Raw genomic sequence first — 24,343 nt, forward strand, 5'->3', positions numbered from 1 at the left:
GGGGTTGGAGTAAGGCTAACGTTTTAAAAACTAACCGGTTATTGAGAGTGTTTTATTTGTGCTCGGGGCTTAGGATTAATATACACAAATCGCTCATTTTTGGGTTGGGGGTTGATGGTGAAGTGGTGGGGGAGATGGCTGCTATTTTGGGTTGTAAGGTGGGTACGCTCCCTTTTGAGTATCTTGGTATATTAGTGGGGGCGAATATGAATAGGATTTCGCATTGGGATTCAGTTCTGGATACCGTACGGAATCGCCTTCAGTCTTGGAAATCAAAGCTTTTATCTATAGGGGGAGACTTACTCTTATTAAATCGGTGCTTGCTAGTTTACCGGTTTATTATCTGTCGTTATTTAGAGCTCCAGTGGCAGTCATTGATAGTATTGAGAAAATGATGAGAAAATTCCTGTGGTCGGGTGGTAGAGATGGAAGAAGCATGAGTTGGGTTTCTTGGGATATTGTTACGAGGCCGAAAAAACTTGGGGGGTTGGGTATTTCTAAGTTATCTGATGCCAACACGGCCTTACTGGGTAAATGGGCGTGGCGTTTCAAAAAGGATCATAATGCTTTATGGAGGCGTGTTGTAGAGAGTATCCACGGTAAACGTAAACGGTGGATTTTTCTGCCAATCAATAAGGCGATTCCCGGATGTTGGAAGTCGATTCATGAGAAAGGGCTAATGTATTTCTTTAAGTGCATTATTGGAAATGGAGAAGTAGCAAGATTTTGGAAGGATATATGGTTCGGGACGGTGCCGTTATTGGAGCGTTGGCCAGCTCTATATGCTTTGGAGAATAATAAAAATTGCTTTGTGGGGGAGAGGATTGTTTCGAGGGATGGCAGGATAGTGCTGAACAATTCGTGGGTGATAAATACATGTACAGTGGAGTCCATATCTGAGATGCAGGATTTGTGTTATGTGTTGTCCCAAGTTTCTCTTTCGGGTCTGCATGATAGATGGGTTTGGGGATCGGACACCTATGACAGGTTTTCGGTTGGTGACCTGAAGGGGCGGTTGATTAGAGACAGATGCGGGCAACAGCAGAATCAACTTATGAAGTGGGAGGCGTGGGTCCCAGCGAAGGTCAACATATTGATGTGGCGGATAGAAAAAGATCGGATACCGACCCGTTTGGCTTTGATTAAGAGGCAAATTAACATTACTGACACTGCTTGTCCCTTGTGTGATGTTTTCGAAGAGTCTGTTAGTCATTTGCTTGTTGACTGTGGATTCGCATATGGTGTGTGGACTTCCATTTTCACATGGGTCAAGGTTGATATGGTCAGTTTGAGGAGCTTGGAGGAGTTATTTCAGGTTCAGAAGGTAAAGAAGGGGTCTAAGTGGGCCAAAAAAATTATCCGGGGAATTATTATGATTGCCTGTTGGGCGATTTGGAAGGAGCGGAATAAGAAGATTTTTCAAGGGAGTACGCCTAGAGTTTTAGAGGTGGTTGCGACTATAAAGCGTATGTCGTTTTTTTGGTTGAAACATCGTTCTAGGTTCAAGAATATAGAGTGGAATAGTTGGATAAATAATCCGATGTACATATTGTAAGGTTTTTTGGCGGGCCTTCTGTTGAGGTCCCGTCTGTTTTTCTAATGAAGTTTACCGTTCAAAAGAAAATATTTATGAAGCATTTTCATCAATTTAAAAAAATTAATGCAAACAAGCGATTTTGAAAATGAACACACAAAAATCCTATACCCGGCCCAATACCCGTCGGTTATCAGGTACACCCGTCTCGTTTGTGTCGAGTTTCGGGTATACCCGTCGGGGGCTCGGGTATTTTTGTCATCCCTAGTTTGTTTATCATATGTTGAAACCACCTACACCTCTAAATACGAGAATATGACATCCAAACTGCATTATACCATTGAGTCTCTTTCTTTACTTTAAAATCTACAAGGTTCACTAATGATTTACAATTCTAGTCAGTGTCCAACTAAACTTCCAAACCAATGCCATATGAACAAATCAAACAATACTTATAGTCAAATATATATATCGGCGCTAGGACCCCAAGAATGAACAAATTCATACCAAATAACTAACTCACTTGAGATATATGAAAGTCTTCAGGCAATTGGAAACTGTTAGCTGCACCAAACTTTTTTTGTGCTTCGGATGGGTGGTTTCCGGTTGCTAGCATACTCACTTGACCAGAACATGAAATCTCTATAGTAACAGTGTCGTTTTCCTTAGGCAGAGGTTGTTTCCATGGCTCCCCGTCCATCCTCATGAATGTATGGTCAGTTGCACGCTTACGAAATTCGAAACGGATTCCTCTTGCCTGCAAAAAATAGTTTCAGTAATGGGTCAAAATAGGCCGGGCCATTTTAAGCTAAATATTTCTACCCGTTTGAAATGTTAGAGATAACATTATCTGAATCAACACCTATGTAAACCATAGTTGTTGATGGCAAATAGCGACAAATAGCGATAAGGTATCTGTATGCTACATAGCGAATAACGATAAAGAGCGGGCACTATTTTATAAATAGCAATAAACTAGAAAAAAAAATAAAAAAATTTATATGTATATTATATCAAAATACCCTGGTATATACGCTATTTTACATGTATATTTAATTAAAACCTAGAACCAGCTATTTTATTGCTATATTTAATCTCTATTTATTTATATTTAATTAAAAAAACTGAAATCCAGCTATTTTTTGCTACATACCCTGTAGCGACTTTCGACCTACACGCTACACTATTCGCTATAGCGACTGCTATTGACAACTATGAAGTAAACGTGTCAAAATTTGCAACTCTATTTTGATAGAAAAAGTTAAGATAATAATTAACTTGCTACCTGTGCAAGACGGGTCCCGTGTCCAGCTGGAGCGTATAAAACAGCGCCATGCCAAGCATTTCGGAATCCAACAATCTCGAGAAATCCATCATCAACATACGGAAATGTCCATTCTTTCTGTTAGTTATAAATATTTGATCAAGAAAAATTAATCAGCAGCAGCCGTTAGATCAGAAAAGGTCAAAGATACATAAAAGTAAAAAGTCAAAGACTAACCCCACTGAGTCTCCTTTTGCTTGGCATGCCCCATGGATTAAGTCCACCCGAAAAGCTAGGCAAGTTGAGGCAAATAATTGACCGTATGCTGCATAAAAAAAAGTATAAACATGTGACATTCGTTAGTTGCTTTTACTTATACTTAACTGATTTTGGTTATGTCTAATCTCTAACGGGTCAAATGGGTTAGAAAAACTTACAAGGAAAGAGGTCAAATAGGTTACAAAAAACTTACAAGAAAACAGGTCAAATGGGTCGAAAGTCACGAAAAGTATATTTTTAATGCGTAAAACCTCCCAAATCATTTTATTCACAAAATTATATTATTATTAAGAGTAAAATGTCATTTTCGTCCCTGAGGTTTGGTAAGTTTTGCGACTTTCGTCCAAAGGTTTGTTTTAACGCATCCGAATCAAAAGGTTGAAATCTTGCCATTTTCATCCGGCTTGTTAACTTCATCCATTTTCTCCGTTAAGTCAGGGGTATTTTCGTCTTTTTTCTCGATTAAGGGCATTTTGAATACTTATACATTATATTAAATGCTTGTACATAAAGTGAAAAAGACCAAAGTGCCCTTTAAGTGAACAAAAAAAAGGGAAATACCCCTGACTTAACGGAGAAAAATGGACGGTGTTAACGAGTCGGACTAAAGTCGCAAAACTAGCCAAACCTCAGGGACGAAAATGGCATTTTATTCTATTATTAATTGATATAACTTTTGTAATCGTATCTCACACACTATTTTTTAGGGTTGATTCGGATCCTATACCAAAGATGGCATGTTTTAATCCGAACCCATGTTGACTCATTACCCAACCCTCCGATCGAGCCATTTTGTCACCTTGAGGTGCATTTGTTGATTTAAACATAATTCAACTACAATGGCTTGCAGGCATAATATCATGATGGTCAAAGATATACTAGCTGTCAATTAAATTACCAGCTTTAGTTACTTTTAACTAAGAGAAACAACGAAAAAAAAAGTGAGATAAGCATCGAACTTACGTGGGAGGTATGTTGAGGGGTTCCCACAGACCTGGCTTTTTCAAGATAGAAACCTGAGCCAGTTGTGCTATATTCCTGTCATAAGAGCACATAATGTGAATTAAAAATAATCAATCTTCAAACCTTGTTTTTAATATGCGTGCATAATGCGTGATGCGCTGATGAGAGCGCATCGCCTTAGCTGATGTGTTGCATTTACGTGATGCGAGAATATTGCGGCAATGTCGCATAATGCGCTCCAATGCACGCATCATTGTTTGTTATGTTTGTTTTCCAGATTTTATGAAATGGGTTGGGTTTTTTTCAACAATTAATATCTTAGTATGCTTGATTTGGACCATTATGGTTCCTAAACACTTTTTGTGGTTCTAGAATGTCGCAACAAGCTTGCATAGTAAAAAGATAGCATACTATGAATTGGAACAAGTTTAATATTTTCTTTTGATTATGTTTTCAAATACTTCCTTATGAGATATGCTTTCTCCTTCTCTACTACTTTCTTTTGAATAAGAGTTGGAATGAAAATAAAAAAAAAAAAGCTCAGTGGAAGGAGAAGTCGTTTAAATTGGGGATCACGGCAAAACGGTTTTAATCGTCTTGACCACTTCCCTTAACACATCCTCATGTGTTTTACCTCATCACTGCTATTATTATTATTATTATTTACATCCCATTTTGAATTAAAAAAAAAATTACTAAGAGCTTCAGTGTGTGTAACAATCAGATCATTGATTAAAAATCTCACTGAAATCCGCTAAGATATTTATGTTTCTCATCATTAGCTCTTAACCTAGTTCACAAAATAATAAAATTTGAGTGAAAATATTTTCCAAAAATTAAGAAAACTTGGAGAAAAATAACGATTAATAATTGGTGCTCAGACAGCCAAGGGTTTGTCGTCAAAGGAAATGGGAAGAAGAGCCCAACATCAGAAACTCTAGTCCACAATATTGCTTCATCATCGCACAAATAAACAATCTCAAAAACGAATTGAATACAGAGGTGGTGTTTGGCATTCCTTATTTTCTCTCAACTTATAACTTATTGACTTTTATAAGTTAATAAGTTGTTGTAATAGTGTTTGGGAAATAGAAAAGGACTTTTAAAATGACTTATATTTTACCCTTGAGAAGGAGCTTTTTGAGAAGTTAAGATTACTGACTTCTCAAGTCCTAAAAGTCCTTATGTGAACAAATTCCCCATTATAGCCCTCACTTTTTAAATAAGCCAAACCAAACACTTTTTAAAGGATGCCCCTTTTGGTCATTTTACATGAATAAGTTAAACCAAACACATTTTAAAAAAACTACTTAGTGACTTATTGGCTCATAAGCTAACCCAAACACTTTTTTAAAAAGTCCTTTTCAAAAAGTCATAAGTTAATAAGTCCTTCTCACAAAAAGTCCTTTTTAACTTAAATAAGCTAACCCAAACACCCCCAGAAAATAAAAAATGAAGTTACCAAATGTGTCCAGCCATTAGTGGAGAACGACGAATGATGGAAGAAGAGAAGATCGCTATGCTTATTTATGGCGATTGAGTGTGCCATAGGTGAACCTGATTAGGGTTTGGGATATATGGGCTTGTGTAACCCAGTATTCTCTGGGCTTTTAAGGGTACACATTCAGGCCTTTCTTTAATCTAATTTTAAAATTTTAAGGGAGGGGGGTTTTCTAATGCCTGGAGTATGGATCCGGTTTCAAGTATGATTATGTATTGAAAAATGAAATACTGAGGGAAACCGGGTAGAGTTCCGGTATGGATATTGAGAAGAAAAGCCATACCCTGTGTACGTTGGGTATGATTGGCTTCATGTATAACCGGGTATGGGTTTAGGTATCAATACCCGGTTTTAACAAAATAAGTTTTTATTTATTTATTACTTTACACTAGTATTAAGCCCCTGCGTTGCAGATGTTGTAATAAAACTGTGTTAAGTAGTAGCAATACTATACCATTGTCAGCGACCACCAACACTGGAAAAGCTCGTAAAAACAAAATAAATAAAAACGGGAAAACAAAATAACGCCAAGCGAAAAACAGACGTAAAATCTTTGAATCATGCACGCTCGTTGCTGAGAAATTAAACCGAAACGTAAAACATAGAAAAAAATAACTAAGTCCATCCAGACCCGCGTGTTGGACGAACTTGTCAAACGCAGAAAAATAGATGTGACGCGATGGGCTAGTCAAACGGGAAAAAAATATACGAAAAAATATTGAACCTCACACGCACGTTGCCTTGTGGTGCGTTAACTTACAAAATTTAGAACGAAACGGAAAAACTTGGAAAGAAGAAAAGTATAGTGGACCAAAATTGAAAATAAAAAAAAAGTTGGGGATTAAATTGCAAAAGTTGAAAAACTTTGGGTTAAAATTAAAAAAACAAAGGGTCTAAATTGCAAAATTAAAGTTATTTATTAATTTTAGATAAAGATAACGATAAAAATAAGTAATATCTATATATTAGTTATTAATTAATATTAATATTAAAAGAATTTTATTAAATAAATATAAATAAAATTTATGAGGTTGAAGGAGAGAATGACATGTGTCATTATTTGGATATGCTTTCGGTTGATGTACCAACACCAAGTTATGTGAAGCTAGTTGTTTTATGTAGTCACACCGTTTTTTGGAACATTTTTTTAACGGTAAGGAATGACGTGTCAACAACCGTGACACCGGATGTTGTGGTCAAGGTCGACCACTTTGAGCTATGTGGAGGAGATAGACGGACGGAAGGGTAGAGCCGCTCGCCTATGCTGAAGTTAAGTAGAGGAGACAGAACTCGTCCATCATGTCATGAAGATGCTCTAATGATATTCCATTACTTACAAATACACAATTTAAAATATATTTTAGACAAACATGCCCTTACCAAATACACAATTAACCAACGACCCGGATGGGAAGAGATTCAAGAGAAAGGATAGCAATCGTTCCAACCAGCTTGAGATGTTATGGTTAGGCCACCCGGTGTGGTTTGTTTATGAATGGTGCCCCCATTCCAAATGTGGGGTTTTTATTGGTTTCCTCACCTGCAACATAAGGTCCACAAGAGCCTTCCCATTAAGACTAGCGGGTGTGGGGCGATTTTCAGGGTGGCGGATGCTAGACAATGCTGGCGTGGCTAGTCCACACCGTGCCAGCGTTGGCCACGGTGTTGTCCCGCTAGCGTGGCTTTGAAGCTCGGCGTTGGGCGTCGAGGGGGGGGGGAGGTGTCTGAGTTGGGTGGCTAGGATTGGGTGGTGAAATTGGACCGTTTGGGGCAGTCGTTAGCCATAGCCGTTGGGCATGGCGGTTTTAATGTAAAATAATCAAATTTTTAAAAAATTTACTAATTTTTACCTATAAATACCCATCCCAAACTTTATTTTTTCCACAACTATTTGCAAATCTTTGTCAACCAATCTCACACCAAACAACAAATCTTTTTCAACCAAACCAACATCAAAAAACCGAACATGTTGCACTGGACGGAGGAGGAGATCACACTTGTCAGTTGTCACATCGATCGTTGATGCACAATGTACGTTACGACACGGTCAAACCGTGTATTGGGGACAAGCATTCCAGCAATACCCACAACACGTTGGGAACGCCCGTTACAATTTAAACGCATGCCAACACAAGTGGCATGAACTAAAACCGAAGCCGGATCGGTTGAAAGTTTGTTTTGACCGTGTCGACCTGAGCCCCGACGATCGAATGGAAATCGCGAAGATCCAGTGGAGGCACGAGAGAAATCCGGAATATAAGGCATGCATATAAAAGTGAGAATTCATCAAAACTTCAAAATTATTGCATGTATTACATTTTTCAAATACAGAGGCATCTATTTATACAAATAATAATAATAATCGATCACTAACTTGGCTAAAACCTAACAGTACTGGGACCAAAACAGTTGATATCCATCACCTTCTTCATACATTCTTCTTTCGTTTTCTTCGATCTATATTTTCCAGCAGCCAATTCAGACCCCACAAACAGGGATCTGGAAGATCTATTATAAGAAGAGACAATCTTCGTTTTGGCGTGATGATGAAGTGCCTTAAGGGGGCCGTTCCATCTTGCTACACCTTGATCTTTTAACGCCTCAACTGCACCGATGCTGGCGACCACCAACCATGTTTTAATCACGGAACTGCTCATGCTGGATTTGGTTTGAATAGAAGAAGTTTGGTTGACTGATGATTTGGGTGGTGGAGGAGAGGAGTGTGATATAAATATGCAGGGCAAGTGTTCGATGAAATGCGGGAAATAGGATGCGGGTAAATTCTTACCCAAGGAAGCCGTTGCTGGTTTTAATTCCTTCCGCGTATTATACCATGTGTAGTGGAATGGGAAAATAATGCCCCCACTCTAGGGCATTTTACGCCATGTGGCGGTCCAGTCAACAAAGGGGCATTACTGGGCGTTTTAAAAAATGGGTGTAGTGGGGATAAGACATTATTGGGCATTATTGGGGCATTAAATAAAATAAAAAAAATAAAGAAAAAATCTTATTGGATAAGGAGAAAGTGGCTGAAAGATGATTGGACAAGGAGTATTGTGCATGGCGTTTTTAAAACCACGCCAATGGGGCTTTTTTTGAATTTTTTTTTAAAATAACGCCCTATGTAATGGTAAATGGGCGTTTTTGGGCTTTTTTTTGATTTTTTTTTAAAAAGAAATGCCCCACTACTCATGGTCTTAGGGATCATGTGGGCGTAGACACTTTTGGACTTTTTGGCTAGGGCTGTAAATGAGCCGAGTCGAGCCGAGCTAGACCCAGCTCAAGCTCGGCTCGAACTCGATTCGAGCTGGCTCAGCTCGAGCTCGAATTTCAAATCGAGCTGAGATTTGAGGCTCGAGCTCGGCTCGATTAGAATTCGAGCTAGCTCGGCTCGGCTCGATCTAGCTCGAACTAACAAAGAACCGTAAAATTTATTACTTAAAAAGCCCTTAAAAATGATTTTTTTCATAGCCTAAGGGCCATAATTGCCATTTAATTTAACCAATTGGTTAAATAGGCAAGTATAAATAGTTAATTTACTTTCTCCTTTGTCTTTACCTTCTTTTATAGGGGAGATACTCTCTTAGTTTTTGTTTTCTAAGCGATGTGGGACAAAAAAATGAATGATGTAAAGTGTAAACCTTATCGAGCCAGCTCACGAGCCGAGCCAGGCCAAGCTTGAGCTCGGCTCGTTTATAAACCGAGCCGAGCCGAGCTGGCTTGTTTACAACCAAGCCAATTTCGAGCCGAGCTTTCTTCGAGCTTTTTTCGAGCGAGTTGCGAGCCACGAGTTTTTTGAACACCCCTATTTTTGGCTCGTTTACTGAGGTGATACAAATTGGAAATCGAATCGAAACCATGTATCTTTCTTCTTTTTTTTCTTTTTTTTAGTACAACGAATTCTTCAAATGGACTAACGACGAAATTATCTCATCGGAATACACTCGTCTTCGAACCGTGAAAAACCCTAGGGCCGAAGCGGTGAACACTTGCCCAAAGGCCCGACATAGCGGTTAGGTAAAACCCACTTAGTTCAAGGATCGAACTAGCGATCTCCGCCTACACGTCTAGTCTTCCATCATCACCAGGTGCCGCGAAAAATAATCGGGAGAGCAGGAATTGAACTTGAGTCCCTTAGAACACCAAGTCTCTCCCTCAAAAATCGAAACCAAGTATGTTGCTAACAAATTTTAAGTACTTTTTTTAGTTATTACTAGGTTAAAAAAACCCGTGTATTACACGGGGGTTTGATCAATAAATTATTAAATAGGTATTAATGAGCTGGAAAAATATACGTCGTAGTTTAAAAATAATAATTAACTCAATGAAATACTCATAAATAGTAAAAAAAAAAAAGCGTTTTTAACATTTGACCCCCTAGAGATTAAACATAATTCAAACAAATCTATTCATAAAAAAAAATAGTTTAAGTTATCACATCTACAATACATATATAAACATATGCGAAGAGCAAAAATAAGCCATGATATAAATCGAATTAGGAATAAAAAAATGTTAATTACTTGAATACTTTCGGCTATAAGGGGGGAAGGAGCATCCTCGGTTAAGGGTGCTCGGCTTCGAAGCCGCATGCGAAACAACCCCGCCACCCCCTCATTCGGGTAGGCGAACGGCTAGGGAAGCTTGGCTACTCTTTATTGAAGGTGAAGTGGGGGGGTTTGTGACATTTTACCAATCATATATAACCGTTAAATTTATTGAAAAAGTTAATTTATTTATTTTAAATTATTATAAATACCTATCTCACCATTTTTATTTTTATATCATTCACAAACTATCAAACCTTCCACCATATTCTCAAATACCCATTTTTATTTATGACTAATTTCTCAAACGATGATCTCGGTGTTTAATGTCAACATGCACTTATACAAACGTGGGTACTATTTAACCAATGGGATCTAGCCTGCCTAGTCAACGTTTATGAAAACGTTTCCACATCCAACTGATATGGTTGCAAAGAAGTTTAAGAAATTGCAGGAAGGGACAATAAAAGATGTGGAACACGCTTGGTGTTCTAAAGGGAAAATAAGGTATACTTAGGCGACCCATGCGGACCACAAATGTTAACAGGATGAGGAGCATGACATATGCGTGCATGATACTGTACATCACGATTTTTAAGGACGATGGGCATGCCTTCTCACCAGTCCACATAAGGGATTCTTTAGTTTAACCTGTTTTGGACAATGATGCCCTTGGTGAGATTATGGATCTACATACGCATTTCCGACTTCGCATTGATCTTGTGACACATATTGCAATTTAAGATCCACATTATTTAGAAGATCCATACGGGGAATAGTTTATTTTTATATTGTATTATGTTCAATAATTTATTTATATAGTTGAAATATGTTTATTTGGTATTTATATGTTTAATTTATTTTATGTTAGAAAAAAGTTCCAGGATAGTCTAGAGTAGGTGCCTCTAGTGTTGTTAGAATACTTTAAGGTAAATTTAATGTAACAGTGCAAGATTTGGTATTTAATTGTTTAATTTTTTATGATTTTAGGATATTTAAGGTAGAGGCACATACTCTAGAGAAAAAAAAACAATAGAATATGTTAGAATCATATACTAAAAACTCTTCTATTAATTTACCTAAATACAATAGAACATGTTAAAAATCACATGCTAAAAACTATGCTATTGATAATATGTGTGATTTTGTTTTTCTAATTAATTTAAATTTAAATTTAAATTAATGTTATGAATTGTTTTTAGATATTTTGTTTTTCAAAATAATTTAAATTAATGCCACAAATTGTTTTTAGATAGATATGTTCTTTTAACTAAAATAATTCAACGTAACCTTAAAATTCTTTTTAAAATATTCATATTATTATATTATATATACTATAAATTAGCAAAGTTATTGTGCATAACAAGTTGTACATTGTGCTTTGCACATTTTTCAAAAAAAAACTTGATTTTTTACTTTTAACCCAAAGGTTTTTACCTTTTGCAATTTTAACCCTATATAATTTGTTTTTTAACTTTAACCCAAAACTTTTCATTATTTGCAATTTAACTTCACAACTTTTGTCACTTATACTTTTCATCTTCCGCAAATTTTCGTTTTACGTATATTTCTAAATTTTTTGAGTTAATATGACGCAACGTGCATGTGTGGTTCAACGTTTTTGCCTCTATTTTTCCATGTTTGACAGGTTCGTCGCAACACCATATCTTAGGCCGAGTCAGTGTTGGTGGTCGATGACGGTTGTGTGACATTAGTACTATTTGACACCGTTTTACGCCCCGCTGCAACGCGAGATGTGCTTTGGGGGTTTTCTAAAGAAAAAATGGATATGCATATGGTTGTCGTAACGTTGGCTTTGGGAGTTTTTCAAAAAAAAAATGATTTTTATTTACTTTTCACCCAAAAGTATTTAATAAATTACTTTTAACCTAAAACTATTTTTTTTTACTTTTAACTCAAAACTTTTTATCTTTTGCAATCTATCCTCATAACTTTTTTTACTTTCAACTCTGGTCATTTATAGTTTTCATATTTCACAAATTTTTCGCTTTATGCTTGGTTCTAAATTTTGTGATTTAACACATCGCAACGTGTCTTTGGCTTAACATTTTTACGTTTCGTTCTAAATTTTGCGAGTTAACACGATGCAACGTGTGTGTGTGGGTGAATGTTTTCCATCGTCTATTTTTTCCCGTTTGACAGGTTTAACATAACGTACGGGTCCTAGATCGACTTAGTTATAACTAAAGAATCCCCGCCGCATTGCGGCGGGTCGCAATCCTAGTTAGAATAAAATCATATTCATATATCTTGTAACTTTATAACACATACCGGCCCAGAACGGAGGTACACCGCTTAAAAGTATGTAAAGTATCACCCCCGCTGTCCATACGTCGGCTTCGGGCCCGTAACGCTTCAACAACACCTCGGGGGCAACATAATATGGGCTTCCTACCACATCTGTGAATATTTGACCTATTTACAATTACAAAAAAAAAAAAAATAATAATAAAATAAAATAAAATAAAATAAAAATCCAATTACAAATTGAAAGCAAATATAAACAAAGATTAAATCTTGAAACTTGAATCTTAATACCAACTGTTGTAAAATGAATTACCTGGTTTGAAGAACACCGAGAGCCCAAAATCAATCGCCTTTAACGAAAAGTCATCGTCTTTGTTAATCAACAAGAAATTTTCGGGCTTTAAATCGCGATGAATAACTCCAAGCGAATGACACGCTTGAACGACGTCAACAATAATCTTGATTAATTCGGCCGCTTTCCTCTCGCTATAATTCCCCTTTTGAATAATCCTATCAAACAACTCTCCACCATTGCAAAGCTCCATTACAATATGAACATATAACGGATCTTCATACGCACCTTTAATGGTGACAATGTTCTTGTGCCCGGCCAAATGGTGCATGATCTGAATCTCCCTCCTCACATCCTCCACATCTTCTTTCGATATCAACTTCCGTTTCGATATTGATTTACACGCGTAATCTATACCGGTCGAATTCTCTTTGCATAAATATGTTGTCCCAAATTGACCCTGGCCTAGCTTTTGACCCAATGTGTAAAGATCACGAATGTTTTCCGTCTTATGCCCGATCACATAGAAACCTTGATTCGCAGTGGCGTTGTGGTTCATGGTTTCGTCGTTTTCAACAACAGTTTCGGGTTTCGGGTTGCGGTTCGAGTGCTTGGATGGTTCTTGGGATGTGAACTTTTGAGGGTGGTTCAAGTTGTCAATCGGGCCGCCTGAAGACGGTTGTTGATCGGGTAGTTCACCGTTACCGGATCGGTTTTTGGGTTGATTTAAGCTCTTAACTTCTTTGTCTCCAAGAGATCCACGGCATGAATTGCCCATAAAAACAATCAAGATTTCTTTAAAAGCAATAAACTAAAAACCCCTTTTTATTCATCAAATACACTGCAAACAAATATCATTTCCAAACATTTAGCCATCAATCATAAGTTATAAAGTTAATAACAGGCATGAAGAACAAGACGACGACGTTTTGATTAAAAAAAAAACAGAAATTGACAGAAACTTGTCACAGATCGGACTAATAAGGCAATAATCGTGTGTGTATCATAATTGCATCATTAATAAGAAGCATATAACGTGTTTTTTTGGTGATCAAGACAAAACCCATATGAAAAGTTTGCTGATTTGAGACAAATTAGTGAATTACACATGGGAAATTAAATTAAAGATATATTTAAGCTGTAAAAATTAAAATGAAATTAATGAATTAGTGATGGACCTTTTTCATAAATAAGCAGGTGGTATGAAGATGAAAGTGATGATTGATTTTTGATATTTTTGTGATGAATTTGGATGTGAAATTTTGAAAAATTGGGTTTCCCTGTTGTTGACGAGGAAAAATCGGATGATGGGGTTCTTCGTGGTGCTCTAGTCTACCCCACTTTTTTTTCTTTCGGTTTCTCCTTTTTGAAGCAAGTACAAAATCCACCTTTACTCCTTGCCTTTGTAAGCACGTGATACTTACAAACCTAGTTGTTGTTGATGATGATCAGTTTCGATATCTTTGATATATTTTTTATTTTAATTTAATTTTAATTTCATCATTATTAAACATAGGAGATAAGCTTAAAAATTATTATTTAATAGGAAATACAAAATTGAAAAATAATGGCAAGAGGTATTAGAAAGTGACATGTGTCCCAAAAAAATTTTTGTTTATTAGTATAGAAAGATTGGTTTTTTTATGGTCTCGTTTGATTCGGGAAAATGGTTAGGTTGAGTAGCGGACCAAAACAGATTCCGACCATTTGGGTTGATTTCGAAGGGGGAGGCTTTGGAAATAAAAAAGCAGGGTGAGTATAAATCTGAATTATCTGAAATAATCAAACTAAAATAACTGAGAAAACTGAATTAATTGACGGTACGGTTTTTTGTATTTTTGAAAACCGTTTTTTGGATTGGTTTCGGTTATGCTTGTGTTCATAACTGAAAGTAACCGAACCGAATAATTATAATGTGTTAGATATTTTAGTGTAAACGCGTAATTGGGATTCATTTTTGTGAACAAAGTGAATTGTAATACACATAAGCAAGTTAGGAGGTGTGTGAGTGCACGCTTGTTTGAGTTTGTTTATAGTTATAAACTAGGTTATTGCCCCGTGTAATACACGGGCTGAATCACAATTATAATATGAAATAAAAAATGTGTCCACAATATGGTCTACTTTATATGTAATATAAGGTAATATGCAAACAAAACTACATTTATTCAACACGTGTAATACACGTGGTATTTAAAAATATTTTTTTTATTATTTGGTATATAAAAGTACATTTATTCAACTCGCAGGGTTTTTAATGTTTTTTTTAATTATTTAATATGTAAAATTATATTTACTCAACACGTATGATAAACATGACTTTTAAAGATATAATTTTTATTATTTGGCATATAAATTTACATTTATTTAACCCGCGGGGTTCTTAAAGTTTTTTTTTTCAATTATTTAATATATTACATTTACTCAACAGGTATGATAAACAAGACTTTTAAAGATATATTATTTTATTATTTGGTATATAAAATTATATTTAATTAACCCGTGTATTACACGGGGTTGTAACCTAGTGGATAAATATACTAAAATCAATATATAAAATTTACAATCTTTATTGTGCTACGTATTAGTTTCATAAAAAAAATGTTTTTATTTTTATAATTAAAATTTACCATCTTTATTGTGCTACGTATTAGTCCCATAAAGAAATGTTTTTATTTTTATATTTTCAAATAAAAGTGAAATCCGGAAATTATAGATTAGGATTGGAAACAAATTTTAGAATTTAAATGTACATTCAGATAAAATTATGATATAATATTTATATTTTTTCTTAGGTATGAATTAATTTGAAATTTAAAATTATCTATCTAATCTCCTATATTTAATATTAATAATTAATAATTAATAATACGAAATTATTGATGCTCTCGATGAATGACAAGTGTCCCATAATGGTTTCTTTTATTATATGTATAGATAGATGTTCAGGCGAAGCGCCTAATCAAAGGGGGCAACGCCCCTGGGAATAGGGTCCAAGGGGCAGAGCCCCTGGGTGTGGTCGAAATTTACTTTTCCAGAAATTGGGCTTAATTTCGAGATGAAAAATTAGGCCTTTTTGGAGGTAATTTTGTATTCAAAATAATAACTGCCAAGAAGCAGGTACTAATAGATTTGATTCCTATTTCGAAATCGATGTTTGGTCATTCAATTGTTGGTTTATGAATTCACTGTCAAATCACATACAAAATTTGTTTTCTTAATATCTGAGTTATATTCGATTGAATTTTTCAGATGAACCACCAAAGTAATTCGATCTAAAAATGACTACACACCTCTCAAATCATCCTTTGAAATCTCTATTTTTCCAACATAATATGGCCCACTCCATGAGAAATATTATCCCTACAACAACAAGAACTAATATTTGTACATGCACGTAGGGGTGGACATAGCCTTTGAATAGGGGTAGCCCCCGCTACCCCTTGACACCCGGGTGGTAGTGTAAATTTTGAAAAAATTTGATGTTTTTTTTAAACGTTACCCCTTAACGTTTTTTTTTCTAGATCCGCCATTGCATGCACGTAAGTTTGTGTAAATGTTGATGGAAGTATCATGCACCGAGACTCCGAGCATGAATACAAAGGACGCACTCGATAATATATATTAACACTAGTTTGTTTCATTATTATTAACCCTTTTGCAAAGTCCAAACATTTCCTGGTAGAGTGGTAGGTAGTGGTGACACTCAATGGTGATTACCAATTGTAGTCCATAATAAGTTAACAAGTGTTAACTTATTGTATAATTTTAAGGCATTCGAAAGAGAGAGTATTATAAGTCTTTTTAAGATCTTAAATTAGTTGGATAAGTTGAGTTTGGCATTTTCGTTATCCGTGACAAATCATGGAATCTCTATGAGTATGAATTGAAAATGGGTCAGGTAAAAGTAAGTCACGTACTCACGTATGAAAAGGTTTGGAAAAAAATAATTACATTAAAGCCGTGGTGAAAACTTAAAAAAAAAACATTGAAACTTCACTAAATTTAATAAACGATTAGATCATATGTTTTTGGACCGAATTAATTATGACTCATGAATGCTATCGTTTATTCTTTAAACTAAAATGTTAGATATTTTAGTGTAATCAGGATTGACTTGGTGACCAAATGAATTACATAATACAAACCAAACAAGTTAGGAGGTGCGAGAGTACACGCTTGTTTGAGTTATAATTTTAGGTGTTTCGGACAGAGACCTTAAGAAATGGGGGTTCCAAAGGGACAACGCCCCTGAGAGCAATACCTATTTTTATTGCTAAAACAAAAGTATAAGTAAAAATCAAAGGGTTTGTTCTTGAAGCCATCAAACGTCAAACCTATGTAAATGATTCAATGTACTGATTACCACATGCGAGTTGCGTCACAATAAGATTCCAATGGACCCCCCAACACCTGAAACCGGTGGCGAAAATGTGGTACTTGAACGATACTTTTTTTTAAAGAAAAAAAAATGAATTTGAGCATGTGCTCATGTCACTTTTATATTATTGAAGTATTAAACTTTTCTAAATTGACCTCTTATATAATTAAATTTCACCTACATAAACCTGTATATATTTACACAAATTAACCTCAGTCGTGATACCAACTTATTCTGGTGGACAATTTCAATCATAGATCGAAAGGAAAAAAATTTAAAAATATTAAAAGCAGAAAAGACTTAAAAGTAATTTTCTAGAAGTTGTTAACCTGTATGATCCGTTTCTTTTTAGCAAACAATTTTCTTTTGTATTTTAGCCATCAACCTGTTAGAGATAGAAGATAGTTGACTGTATTAAGGCTACTCGGTATGGAGGAGACGACATCAACGTCCATGTGGAAATGGTGTTGAGGGGCGACGACATTCCAATACGGGACAGGAACGGTTCCCATACCGTATAGCGTAATTGTCACCTCTACCTTTATTCTTCATAGAAAATGCACAAAAGTAGGGTGTTAGTAAATGGTTAACCTATCATAGAGTAAGTTGACTAGTTTGAGATCTATAAGTTTCGGTTATACGACAGTTTAATAGTTCAACCAACAGTTTGGAATTTTTAAGTCACCGTTTAGTCTTTTTAATTTTATTTATTAGTTTTGGAATATTTAATTATGTAGATGTATTATATTTATGAACCATTTTCATCAATTTAAAAAATTTAATGCAAACAAGCGATTTTGAAAATGAATACACAAAAATCAGTTCACGAAATCAAACCACGAAAACCAGCCGTTCCAACCGACCCACCCAACCAAGTCGGTTTGTTTTAGGGATGTCAATGGGTTGGGTTTAGGTCGGGTATTAGTAATCCCATACCCATACCCGATTATAAAATCGTGTCCCATACCCGACCCAATATCCGTCGGGTATTCGGTATGCCCGCGGCTATCGGGTATAATACCCATTAGTTTGTTAAAAGATATACTTTGAGATTTCTAAATACATTTTTTTACTATTATAATTATTATATAATTTTATTTATACAACTATTATAAATTAAAAATATAGATTACATACATACATATAAGTTTTATCATAAATTAATAATAACTTTATGATACTTATACACTTACATAAATATACTTCACAACTTACAAAGTGTAAATACTATTATCCAACACATATACTAAAAGAAAATTTATTTTCACATTATGAACATAATAAAATAAATCACCGATAGACAAGGGTTAATGAAAAATGAAAATAAAAATTAAAAAAATCGGGTATATAGTTCGGGTAAACGGGTATGTGGTTTCGGGTAAACGGGTATGTGGTTTCGGGTAATCGGGTCGGGTATCACCTAATCCCATAACTGACCCATACCTGCAAAAATTTTAAAACTAATCCTATACCCGGCCCAATACCCGTCGGATATCAGGTATACCCATCCCATTTGTGTCAGGTTTCAGGTATACCCGTCGGGCTCGGGTATTTTTGCCATCCCTAGTTTGTTTATCATATTTTGAAACCATGTACACCTCTAAACACAAGAATATGACATCCAAACTGCATTATACCATTGAGTCTCTTTCTTTACTTTAAAATCTACAAGGTTCACTAATGATTTACAATTCTAGTCAGTGTCCAACTAAACTTCCAAACCAATGCCATATGAACAAATCAAACAATACTTACAGTCAAATATATATATCGGCGCTTGGACCCCAAGAATGAACAAATTTCATACCAAATAACTAACTCACTTGAGATATATGAAAGTCTTCAGGCAATTGAAAACTGTTAGCTGCACCAAACTTTTTTTGTGCTTCGGATATGTCTTCAACAGCCTCTTCTTCATCACTGTCACACTCGTTATCCTTAGGCGTGCGAGGGGTAGAAGGGTCATTCACACTTTTGGATGGGTGGTTTCCGGTTGCTAGCATGCTCACTTGACCAGAACATGAAATCTCTATAGTAACAGTGTCGTTTTCGTTAGGCAGAGGTTGTTTCCATGGCTCCCCGTCCATCCTCATGAATGTATGGTCAGTTGCACGCTTACGAAATTCGAAACGGATTCCTCTAGCCTGCAAAAATAGTTTCAGTAATGGGTCAAAATAGGCCGGGCCATTTTAAGCTAAATATTTCTACCCGTTTGAAACGTTAGAATTTTGATAGAAAAAGTTAAGATAATAATTAACTTGCTACCTGTGCAAGACGGGTCCCGTGTCCAGCTGGAGCGTATAAAACAGCGCCATGCCAAGCATTTCGGAATCCAACAATCTCGAGAAATCCATCATCAACATACGGAAATGTCCATTCTTTCTGTTAGTTATAAATATTTGATCAAGAAAAATTAATCAGCAGCCGTTAGATCAGAAAAGGTCAAAGATTCATAAAAGTAAAAAGTCAAAGACTGACCCCACTGAGTCTCCTTTTGCTTGGCATGCCCCATGGATTAAGTCCACCGGAAAAGCTAGGCAAGTTGAGGCAAATAATTGACCGTATGCTGCATTAGAAAAAGTATAAACATGTGACATTCATTAGTTGCTTTTACTTATACTTAACTGACTTTGGTTATGTCTAATCTCTAATGGGTCAAATGGGTTAAGAAAACTTACAAGGAAAGAGGTCAAATATAGGTTACAAAAAACTTACAAGAAAACAGGTCAAATGGGTCGAAAGTCACGAAAAGTATATTTTTAATGCATAGAACCTCCCAAATCATTTTATTCACAAAATTATATTATTATTAAGAGTAAAATGTCATTTTCGTCCCTGACGTTTGGTAAGTTTTGCGACTTTCGTCCAAAGGTTTGTTTTAACGCATCTGAATCTAAAAGGTTGAAAGCTTGCCATTTTCATCCGGCTCGTTAACTTCATCCATTTTTCTCCGTTAAGTCAGGGGTATTTTCGTCTTTTTTTTCTCAGTTAAGGGCATTTTGAATACTTGTACCGTATGCTAAATGCTTGTACGTAAAGTGAAAAAGACCAAAGTGCCCTTTAAGTAAACAAAAAAGACAAAAATACCCCTGACTTAACAGAGAAATGGATGGAGTTAATGAGTCGGACGAAAGTCGCAAAACTAGCCAAACCTCAGGGACGAAAATGACATTTTATTCTATTATTAATTGATATAACTTTTGTAATCCCGAACCCATGTTGACTCATTACCCAATCCTCTGATCGAGCCATTTTGTCACCTTGAGGTGCATTTGTTAATATAAACATAATTCAACTACAATGGCTTGCAGGCATAATATCATGATGGTCAAAGATATACTAGCTGTCAATTAAATTACCAGCTTTAGTTACTTTTAACTAAAAGAAACAAACAAAAAAAAAGTGAGATAAGCATCGAACTTACGTGGGAGGTATGTTGAGGGGTTCCCACAGGCCTGGCTTTTTCAAGATAGAAACCTGAGCCAGTTGTGCTATATTCCTGTCATAAGAGCACATAATGTGAATAAAAAATAATCGATCTTCAAACCTTGGTTTTAAAATACGTGCATAATGCGTGATGCGCTGATGAGAGCGCATCGCCTTAGCTGATACGTTGCATTTACGTGATGCGAGAATATTGCGCCAATGTCGCATAATGCGCTCCAATGCACGCATCATTGTTTGTTATGTTTGTTTTCCAGATTTTATGAAATGGGTTGGGTTGGGTTTTTTCAACAATTAGTATCTTAGTATGCTTGATTTGGACCATTATGGTTCCTAAACACTTTTTGTGGTTCTAGAATGTCCCAACAAGCTTGCATAGTAAAGGGTAAAGTTCTTGTACAAATAATCTTAACATACTAAACATACAAATTGAAGGAAAACTCAAAAAGACAAGGTGGCATTTTTGTAATTATCAATAACTATCAAAGTTACTCTACAAATATACCTAAAAAAACCTAACCACTCCCCCCACCCCCAAAAAAAACCTAAACCCCCCACCCCCCAAAAACCTAAATGGACGAGCCATTACACCGGGAGGAATCAACTTATCCTCCAGAATTGGTAAATGGACGCAAAATATCTCTTCAAATATATACATACATATATATGTAAAACAAATTACACAAAAAAAATGTAATTTTGAATAAGAGTTGGAATGAAAATAAAAAAAAAAGCTCAGTGGAAGGAGAAGTCGTTTAAATTGGGGATCACGGCAAAACGGTTTTAATCGTCTTGTCCACTTCCCTTAACACATCCTCATGTGTTTTACCTCATCACTGCTATTATTATTATTATTTACATCCCATTTTGAATTAAAAAAAAAAATTACTAAGAGCTTCAGTGTGTGTAACAATCAGATCATTGATTAAAAATCTCACTGAAATCTGCTAAGATATTTATGTTTCTCATCATTAGCTCTTAACCTAGTTCACAAAATAATGAAATTTGAGTGAAAATATTTTCCAAAAATTAAGAAAACTTGGAGAAAAATAACGATTAATAATTGGTGCTCAGACAGCCAAGGGTTTGTCGTCAAAGGAAATGGGAAGAAGAGCCCAACATCAGAAACTCTAGTCCACAATATTGCTTCATCATCGCACAAATAAACAATTTCTAAAACGAATTGAATACAGAAAATAAAAAATGAAGTTACCAAATGTGTCCAGCCATTAGTGGAGAACGACGAATGATGGAAGAAGAGAAGATCGCTATGCTTATTTATGGCGATTGAGTGTGCCATAGGTGAACTTGATTAGGGTTTGGGATATATGGGCTTGTGTAACCCAGTATTGTCTGGGCTTTTAAGGATACACATTCATTCAGGCCTTAATTTTAAAATTTTAAGGGAGGGGGGTTTTCTAATGCCTGGAGTACGGATCCGGTTTCAAGTATGATTATGTATTGAAAAATGAAATACTGAGAGAAACCGGGTAGAGTTCCGGTATGGATATTGAGAAGAAAAGCCATACCCTGTGTACGTTGGGTATGATTGGCTTCATGTATAACCGGGTATGGGTTTAGGTATCAATACCCGGTTTTAACAAAATAAGTTTTTATTTATTTATTACTTTACACTAGTATTAAGCCCCTGCGTTGCAGATGTTGTAATAAAACTGTGTTAAGTAGTAGCAATACTATACCATTGTCAGCGACCACCAACACTGGAAAAGCTCGTAAAAACAAAATAAATAAAAACGGGAAAAAAAAATAACGCCAAGCGAAAAACAGACGTAAAATCTTTGAATCATGCACGCTCGTTGCTGAGAAATTAAACCGAAACGTAAAACATAGAAAAAAATAACTAAGTCCATCCAGACCCGCGTGTTGGACGAACTTGTCAAACGCAGAAAAATAGATGAGACGCGATGGGCTAGTCAAACGGGAAAAAAAAATATACGAAAAAATATTGAACCTCACACGCACGTTGCCTTGTGGTGCGTTAACTTACAAAATTTAGAACGAAACGGAAAAACTTGGGAAAGAAGAAAAGTATAGTGGACCAAAATTGAAAATAAAAAAAAAGTTGGGATTAAATTGCAAAAGTTGAAAAACTTTGGGTTAAAATTAAAAAAACAAAGGGTCTAAATTGCAAAATTAAAGTTATTTATTAATTTTAGATAAAGATAAGAATAAAAATAAGTAATATCTATATATTGGTTATTAATTAATATTAATATTAAAAGAATTTTATTAAATAAATATAAATAAAATTTATGAGGTTGAAGGAGAGAATGACATGTGTCATTATTTGGATATGCTTTCGGTTGATGTACCAACACCAAGTTATGTGAAGCTAGTTGTTTTATGTAGTCACATCGTTTTTTGGAACATTTTTTAACGGTAAGGAATGACGTGTCAACAACCGTGACACCGGATGTTGTGGCCAAGGTCGACTACTTTGAGCTATGTGGAGGAGATAGACGGACGGAAGGGTAGAGCCGCTCGCCTATGCTGAAGTTAAGTAGAGGAGACAGAACTCGTCCATCATGTCATCAAGATGCTCTAATGATATTCCATTACTTACAAATACACAATTTAAAATATATTTTAGACAAACATGCCCTTACCAAATACACAATTAACCAACGACCCGGATGGGAAGAGATTCAAGAGAAAGGATAGCAATCGTTCCAACCAGCTTGAGATGTTATGGTTAGGCCACCCGGTGTGGTTTGTTTATGAATGGTGCCCCCATTCCAAATGTGGGGTTTTGATTGGTTTCCTCACCTGCAACATAAGGTCCACAAGAGCCTTCCCATTAAGACTAGCGGGTGTGGGGCGATTTTCGGGGTGGCGGATGCTAGACAATGCTGGCTAGTCCACACCGTGCCAGCGTTGGCCACGGTGTTGTCCCGCTAGCGTGGCTTTGAAGCTCGGCGTTGGGCGTCGAGGGGGGGGGGGAGGTGTCTGAGTTGGCTGGCTAGGATTGGGTGGTGAAATTGGACCGTTTGGGGCAGTCGTTAGCCATAGCCGTTGGGCATGGCGGTTTTAATGTAAAAAAATCAAATTTTTAAAAAATTTACTAATTTTTACCTATAAATACCCATCCCAAACTTTATTTTTTCCACAACTATTTGCAAATCTTTTTCAACCAATCTCACACCAAACAACAAATCTTTTTCAACCAAACCAACATAAAAAACCGAACATGGTGCACTGGACGGAGGAGGAGATCGCACTTGTCAGTTGTCACATCGATCGTTGATGCACAATGTACGTTACGACGCGGTCAAACTGTGTATTGGGGACAAGCATTCCAGCAATACCCACAACACGTTGGGAACGCCCGTTACAATTTAAACGCATGCCAACACAAGTGGCATGAACTAAAACCGAAGCCGGATCGGTTGAAAGTTTGTTTTGACCGTGTCGACCTGAGCCACGACGATCGAATGGAAATCGCGAAGATCCAGTGGAGGCACGAGAGAAATCCGGAATATAAGGCATGCATATAAAAGTGAGAATTCATCAAAACTTCAAAATTATTGCATGTATTACATTTTTCAAATACAGAGGCATCTATCGTAATAATAATACTAATAATCCATCACTAACTTGGCTAAAACCTAACAGTACTGGGACCAAAACAGTTGATATCCATCACCTTCTTCATACATTCTTCTTTCGTTTTCTTCGATCTATGTTTTCCAGCAGCCAATTCAGACCCCACAAACAGGGATCTGGAAGATCTGTTATAAGAAGAGACAATCTTCGTTTGGCGTGATGATGAAGTGCCTTAAGGGGGCCGTTCCATCTTGCTACACCTTGATCTTTTAACGCCTCAACTGCACCGATGCTGGCGACCACCAA

At 36.1% G+C, this 24,343-nt stretch overlaps 2 protein-coding genes and 6 non-coding genes across 9 annotated transcripts; all 8 read right to left on the minus strand.

Annotated features, from left to right (window-relative positions):
- Nucleotides 1-1,850: 1,850 nt before the first annotated feature.
- LOC110871882 (calcium-dependent protein kinase 5-like) lies at nt 1,851-14,021 on the minus strand. Of its 2 annotated transcripts, XM_022120632.2 has the most exons (7): nt 13,827-14,021; nt 12,670-13,489; nt 12,381-12,524; nt 4,041-4,115; nt 3,036-3,123; nt 2,820-2,936; nt 1,851-2,291 (listed from the first exon to the last, which is right to left on the minus strand). In XM_022120632.2, exons 2-4 carry the CDS (start codon nt 13,424-13,426, stop codon nt 4,108-4,110), a joined length of 909 nt encoding a protein of 302 aa, XP_021976324.1. In that variant the 5' UTR covers nt 13,427-13,489; nt 13,827-14,021; the 3' UTR covers nt 1,851-2,291; nt 2,820-2,936; nt 3,036-3,123; nt 4,041-4,107. The 2 variants fall into 2 exon arrangements, with proteins under 2 accessions (XP_021976324.1, XP_021976325.1); XM_022120633.2 differs by lacking the exon at nt 13,827-14,021 and having other exon boundaries at nt 12,670-13,742.
- LOC110869465 (diacylglycerol kinase 5) lies at nt 1,851-21,785 on the minus strand. Its single transcript, XM_035990382.1, has 6 exons — nt 21,687-21,785; nt 20,454-20,528; nt 19,508-19,595; nt 19,295-19,411; nt 18,900-19,173; nt 1,851-2,104 (listed from the first exon to the last, which is right to left on the minus strand). The coding sequence occupies exons 1-6, from the start codon at nt 21,701-21,703 to the stop codon at nt 2,049-2,051; spliced, it is 627 nt and encodes a 208-aa protein (XP_035846275.1). The 5' UTR covers nt 21,704-21,785; the 3' UTR covers nt 1,851-2,048.
- On the minus strand, nt 4,576-4,688 carry LOC118479430. The gene has a single exon (XR_004859565.1). It is a non-coding gene; the product is annotated as a small nucleolar RNA Z152/R70/R12 (small nucleolar RNA).
- On the minus strand, nt 4,740-4,825 carry LOC118479427. Its single transcript, XR_004859562.1, has one exon. It is a non-coding gene; the product is annotated as a small nucleolar RNA R11/Z151 (small nucleolar RNA).
- On the minus strand, nt 4,910-5,011 carry LOC118479422. Its single transcript, XR_004859557.1, has one exon. It is a non-coding gene; the product is annotated as a small nucleolar RNA Z157/R69/R10 (small nucleolar RNA).
- On the minus strand, nt 21,204-21,316 carry LOC118479429. The gene has a single exon (XR_004859564.1). It is a non-coding gene; the product is annotated as a small nucleolar RNA Z152/R70/R12 (small nucleolar RNA).
- On the minus strand, nt 21,366-21,451 carry LOC118479428. The gene has a single exon (XR_004859563.1). It is a non-coding gene; the product is annotated as a small nucleolar RNA R11/Z151 (small nucleolar RNA).
- Nucleotides 21,536-21,637, minus strand: LOC118479423. The gene has a single exon (XR_004859558.1). It is a non-coding gene; the product is annotated as a small nucleolar RNA Z157/R69/R10 (small nucleolar RNA).
- Nucleotides 21,786-24,343: the final 2,558 nt, after the last annotated feature.

This window comes from Helianthus annuus, chromosome 5, assembly GCF_002127325.2.
Source record: "Helianthus annuus cultivar XRQ/B chromosome 5, HanXRQr2.0-SUNRISE, whole genome shotgun sequence".
Taxonomy (NCBI): Eukaryota; Viridiplantae; Streptophyta; class Magnoliopsida; order Asterales; family Asteraceae; genus Helianthus; species Helianthus annuus.